The sequence below is a fragment of the Herpailurus yagouaroundi genome, unplaced genomic scaffold (genome assembly GCF_014898765.1).
Source record: "Herpailurus yagouaroundi ecotype Mexico unplaced genomic scaffold, PumYag 426, whole genome shotgun sequence".
Lineage (NCBI taxonomy): Eukaryota > Metazoa > Chordata > Mammalia > Carnivora > Felidae > Herpailurus > Herpailurus yagouaroundi.
Window position 1 is genome coordinate 125,866 of NW_024412643.1, and position 6,000 is coordinate 131,865.

The 6,000-nt window shown below is 46.0% G+C and overlaps 1 protein-coding gene across 1 annotated transcript in view; it reads right to left on the reverse strand.

The window, feature by feature from the left end:
- The window catches only part of ATP12A (ATPase H+/K+ transporting non-gastric alpha2 subunit), a 28,501-nt gene extending 22,507 nt beyond the window's left edge, over positions 1-5,994 (reverse strand). The window contains exons 1-3 of the mRNA XM_040463746.1: positions 5,938-5,994; positions 5,115-5,270; positions 1,478-1,537 (exon numbers count right to left, since the gene is read on the reverse strand). Coding sequence (XP_040319680.1) covers positions 1,478-1,537; positions 5,115-5,270; positions 5,938-5,946 — 225 coding nt within the window. The 5' untranslated portion in view covers positions 5,947-5,994. The remainder of the gene's footprint in view (positions 1-1,477; positions 1,538-5,114; positions 5,271-5,937) is intronic.
- Between the last annotated feature and the right edge of the window lie 6 nt (positions 5,995-6,000).

Sequence of the window (6,000 nt, forward strand, 5' to 3'; positions counted from 1 at the left end):
GCTCCCTGCCATGGCCCTGTCCACCACTTGACCAAATCTCCTCCTCCTCCTGCTTCTCTACCTTGGTAACTGGGATCAGGGATCTGTTCAAAAACTCCAGCAAAGCAAAGTTCTACGAGTTATTTCTTTGAAATGTCTCTTGAATCTGCCCCCTTCCTTTCCCATCTTACTGCTACTGCCCTGTTTTGGTTCCTCATTTTGTATTCCTGAGTGATTGTCTCATTCTACTAGATCCTTCCATCTCCCACTTAAAAAAAAATATCTATCTACCTACTTACCGATACCTATATATATCTCCCACCAGAATTGCTTGTCTGTTTCTCTCTCTCTTCTACCAGAATCTACCTATCTATATCTATATATATCTTCTACTATCTTCTACCAGAATTGCTTTTTGAAAACCAATCTTACTCAAATCACTTCCCTGTTTAGAAATTGTGTGTAAGTACAACTAATATAGTCCTTATTCCTTAGTTTAATATGGAAGTGTTTGATAGTTTCACCCAAATTACCACTCCCCAGCCTTATTTTTTATCCCTCTTCTCCCCTTTCCACACACATTAGCTCCCAGAAACCCCAGACTGATTTCCAAACATACCCTGTCCTCTCCAGCCTCCTGGGTACTCTGCTAACTTAAACCTGAATCCTCCTATATCCTGATTTACGCACTGCTCCATCCAGGGAGCCTGGTTCCTCTGGTCAGAATGGGTCACTCAGCACACTGTTTAAACCTATCTTTGCCATCTAAGTGGAACAGACTGGATGTTATGATACTCCCCTATATATCTGCATCCCTTACTGGACTGCTAACTCCTTGAGACCAGGGATCACCTGTCCCTCTGCCCCTCTCACTGCTCGTCCTGTGCGGTGCACATAGCTCTTTTTGTTGCCTTCAACAGATGTTTCCAAATCTCCTGATGTCAAGACACCAAAACTTTTGAAATTTAATTTGAATTTGAAGCAGTCCTTCTGTGATGGGGGAATTTGCTAGATGCCTTGGAGCACACCAGTGTGTGCTCTTCTCAGAGGGAGAGGCAGACAAGCAGGGTTCTAAGACTGTCACTCTGGATGCTTGCTTTTTAACACTGGTTTTCCCCACTCTTTGATAAGACCATTATACTTCCTGGACATGGAGGTTAAAAGTAATCTCTGCCTCTGACCACGACCATAAAGACGTGTCTGAGTCTTCCTGGGGATACCACAGCTTTCCTGCAGTTATAACCAAAAGATTGTTTACAGCCAGGCATCCAGCTCAGCTGAGGGGCTTGACTTGGGGCGTGGTTCAGCCCTGCCAGCTCTTCAGGTTAACCAGCCCCCTCTCACATGCTGGGTATGTAGGTGAATGGCATTCTCAAAGTTGCTGCTTCATCCTAAAGATGCCATCCACTTTTCCACACACCCTAAGCACACAGCTTTGTACAGTCCTTTGTATAGTTCCGTCCCAGTCTTCCTGATCCCCAGTCCCCTGATGACTTACTGTAATGATGTTTGTACCATATTTCTTTTCCAACTCCTTAATGCTGAGTTTGTGGTCATCCTGAAGTCCATGAAAAGAAGAAGAGAGTGCATTAGATAATTCCAAAAGACACAAATGCTAAACTAAGTTTAGACCAGCCCCTGAAAACTGAGAGTAGCACTGAGGATAGAAGCGGGGGGGGGGGGGGGCCGGAGGGAGGGAGAAAAGGAAAAAACCCTCTGTGCCAGGGGGTTATTGCAGTGAGGGAAGAGAGAGTCTCGCTGCAAGAAAGCCTTGCTCTTCTGATTCACTGGCCAGGGGATTTTCTGGCCATCCCTTGAGTTCAGGCTTAATTTGCCATTTACCACATAATAACTGTCTTTAGTTTTTATGAACAAAGCAATGCATTTCACCTCAATCTGTTCTCCAGCACATGCAAATTCTAGCATACCTCTCTGTTGTCCAGATACTAGTGATCTGGATACTTAGTTCAGACCTGAGTTCTGGGATTAGTTGAGGGTGATGAGCTATACCTAACCAGACCCATCTGATATATTCTCACAACTTATTACCCGTGCAGCCCTCTTTGGGCAGGTAGTCTCTGGTAGGAAGAGGCAAGACTTTCCTTAATCAAATACTTGAGCCTCAGGGAGTTCACTTGTTAGAGAAGTCCTGAGACTTACAATCTGCCAAATAAATACCAGTATGGTCCACACTTGCTAATTTTGTTATAGAATCATCAGACTAAAGCAGAGTTTCTCAACCTTGGCGTTACGGACATTTGAGCCAATAACTCTTTGTTGAGGGGGGGTCGGGGGGCTTCCACCTGCTATATGCCACCTATTAGCAACCTCCGTGGAGTTGTGATTACCAAAAATGTCTCCAGACCTTACTAAATGTCCCCTGGGGAGCAAATTCCTCCTCTCCCTTCCCTTGAGACCCACTGGGCTACAGGATTAGAAACCTCTTCCTGTCTTGGAAAACTCAGGGTTAAGTAACTCTCCTGCACCCTACCTAGAAAATCTAGCACTCAGGATTCTTTTTTTTTTAATATGAAATTTATTGTCAAATTGGTTTCCATACAACACCCAGTGCTCATCCCAACAGGTGCCCTCGTCAATGCCCATTATCCACTTCATTCTCAGTATTTAAGAGTCTCTTATAGTTTGCCTCCTTCCCTCTCTGTAACTTTTCTTTCCCCCTTCTCCCCCCACCTGGTCTTCTGTTAAGTTTCTCAGGATCTGCATATGAGTGAAAACATATGGTATCTTTCTTTCTCTGACTGACTTATTTCACTTAGCATAACAGTGTCCAGTTCCATCTACGTTGCTACAAAAGCCCAGATTTCATTCTTTCTCATTGCCAAGTAATATTCCATTGTATGTATAAGCCACAACTTCTTTATCCATTCGTCAGTTGATGGACATTTAGGCTCTTTCCATAATTTGGCTATTGATGAAAGTGCTGCTATAAACATTGGAGTACATGTGCCCCTATGCATCAGCACTCCTGTATCCCTTGGGTAAATTCCTAGCAGCAGCACTCAGGATTCTTTAAGCTCTGATCATCTGAAACAAAGATTTATACTGTGATGGGTAAAAGAACGATCTCTTCTCTTAAGTACATGCAAAAAAGTGACATGTTGTGTAAGAGATTAGATTTTCCAATTACAACATTTTTTTGCCCTTTCCTCAGCCAGATTCTGCTTTACTCATTCAGTCGTTGTACTAATATTAATAATTGAAAGCTATTGCTGGGGATTCAAAGGATTAAGACACAGTTCTGTGCACAGTGTGCTAAGTTCTGGGCAGACAGAGGTAACAGGTGATTACAGCCATTGTTCACATGGATGGAACTCAGACTTTAAGGAGCCTATATATAGTGTGAGGCAGAATACCTTTCCTCTTCCTTTATCCCTGACTTTGTGGATGAGAGCATGGGGGAGGGGACGGAGGAGGGGTGGGTGCCTCTGGCGCACCCTGCTGGCCGGCACTAGAATAGCTCAGGGCATCATCCTGTGGCTCAGGCTTGGGTCATAAATCAGCCTGTTTATTCAGAAGCCAGGGATACTTTAGTTCTTGTCAAAGTTCCAGTGTGCCAGAGGGCATCCAAGTATGCTGTCACAAATGAAATTATAGGATTCTTGTGAGAATGTTGGGAAAGAAAGATGTTCCTCTCTCAGCAGGGAAGCAGGGGAACACCGGCTAACACCATAAAAATTATTTTCCTATATTATACAACTTCACAAAATGCTCAAAAAAGGGAGATTGTCTTCATAGTAAACAGGCATAATGGATATACGTTCATGTTGTAAGTAGCAATTTCAAGGAAGACTAGATTTGCCTTCAATCCTAAATGCTAGAGATACATAGGAAATAAGAATGGCTATCTATCGTCTGGTGCTGTGCTAAGCCTTTCTCCTCCTTTACTTCATTTAACCCTCTAATGACTTCAACAGGTAGGCACCATTTTTAATTCCTGTTTTTCAAAATAGGAAATGAATGTCAATCAAACTGGGATCTGAATTTGGGTCAGTCCAGTTTCAGGGCTGTGTTCTTAACTGTCAGAACATACATGGACAAATACCTAGTGGTGTGCTGCTGAATGTTTAACGAGCCTGCCAGGAAAAATAAACTAAAAGCTCTGATTTATAGTATTCACTGATTTCTCACCATAGCCAAATTTCAAGCTGCTAACCCAATGTCAACCAACTTGCCAAATTCCTGAATATTTAACAATTGGCTCGCTAGCCCACATGAACTTGCACCACTACTATCTGCTCCAACAATAACAGAATTTTAAAGTCTGCAGTGAACTGCAGGGGCAATCTAGCAAATTTCGGGCTTGGTGTGGAAGTTTCCACCTTGACGTTCCTAAGATGTAACCTGTCACATTTCAGTTCTGAGGCAGGTCTTTCCCATGGTGGCCAGCTTTAATAATTCCAAAGTTCCTCCTTAACAGGAATACCAGGCTTCCATAAATCACAAAATGACTAATTATAAATTACACTTTAAACTACAAATTGCATCAGTTACACAATATTCTTACTTTTTTCTCACTTTTCCCCCTCACCCCTGCAAATTGCTTATTTCCCACTTTCCACAAAGAAAATGGAGCTTCACTGAAGCTAGGTGGTTTGCTCCCAGTTATCAATCAGTGAAGTGGAACTTAATTGAGCCTAAGGTTCTCTGAATCCAAGCCCAATATTCTTACCAGTGAAATTATTCTTTCTCATGGGGCATACATAGCCAGAAACCTAGCAAGGTTTCGTGGTTTTGGTTTTTCTCCTGCATGGTTCCAGCTCCAACAGTTTTACCTTACCAGCTGAAAACTGGCAATCGGTCACCTATGTCTCAATGAAGCAGCCAGGAAGGAAAGAGGTCTGGGCTGTGCCTGTGGGGACTGGAATCAGAGGCTCTTCCCTCAGAGTGCCTACAACCAGAATACAGGAATCCTGCACAGGACCTACCCCTGGGTAGATATTATCACGCCATTTATTTTAAACAAGGAAACAAATCTCATGGAGGAGCGGGGAGGGAGATTTTCAAATCGTAGAGACTGATCTTTCTTTTGTAAGAGGCAGGTTATAGGGGCACGTTCTCAGGGGGAAGGGCAGTACTCGGTGGACCCATTTGGCTTAAGGACCAAATCAACTGACCAGATCCAGTTCTTTCTTAAGCTCCTCTTTCTGGTGATTCTTTTTGGGTTCAAAGCAGTTCTTCAGGCCTCTGTACTTCTCCTTGCCATCCCCCGTGTCTGTTTGGTCAATGTCTTTCGTTCCACTGAGCTCCACAGAGTAAATTTCTAGTGTTTTCTGAAAGGAAAGCAGAGGTGCAGTATTGGTCCAAGATGGGTTTTCCGAAGAGGCGTCAAGCTCTTCTCCCTGTGGGTCAGGGACCGGCAGGAAAGGGAGCCTCCCTCGCACCTTTCATTCTCTCCTCTGGCGAGACTGTGGAGAGGTTCTCTCTCCCCCACCTTCAAATAGCAACTCCTGGACCCCTTTCTTTTCCTCTCCTCCAGTGTAGAGGGAAGGCTAGGCCACACAGCCCTGCCAGCATCTCCTCAGGGTACCCCTCCTGGGGGTGGGGAAGGTGGGAAGTTACTTCCCCCGGCTGGAGACATGACCCCTCCAAGAAGCCCCAGGGGCGCCCTAGTATCTTGCTCCCCCCAGGACACACCGGCCGTCAGTCCCGCTTCTCGGGTGCGGCGTGCCCACTGAGCTCATGAACCTCAGTCGCGGGCAGGGCGGTCTTAACCCCCCGCCCCGCTCCACCTTCCGAATCGGGGCCGGCCTGGGACCCCTGGGGCCCCTTCCCCCGAGGTTTGGATTTGGGTCCTCACCCCAGCTAGCCGCAGGAGGGGAGAGGGGCCGTGCAGAGGCCAGAAGGAAGGCAGAATAAAGACGACCCGCCCTCCCCCTTTCTCCTCGCCTTCCACCCGTCCGCACTGGTCTCGGGCGGACGCCGGGGGACCGCACGCACCTTGACCATGGCGCCGCTAGTGGCGCCGCCTGCGGGCGGGCGCGGGGTCTGGGCTCTGGCAGC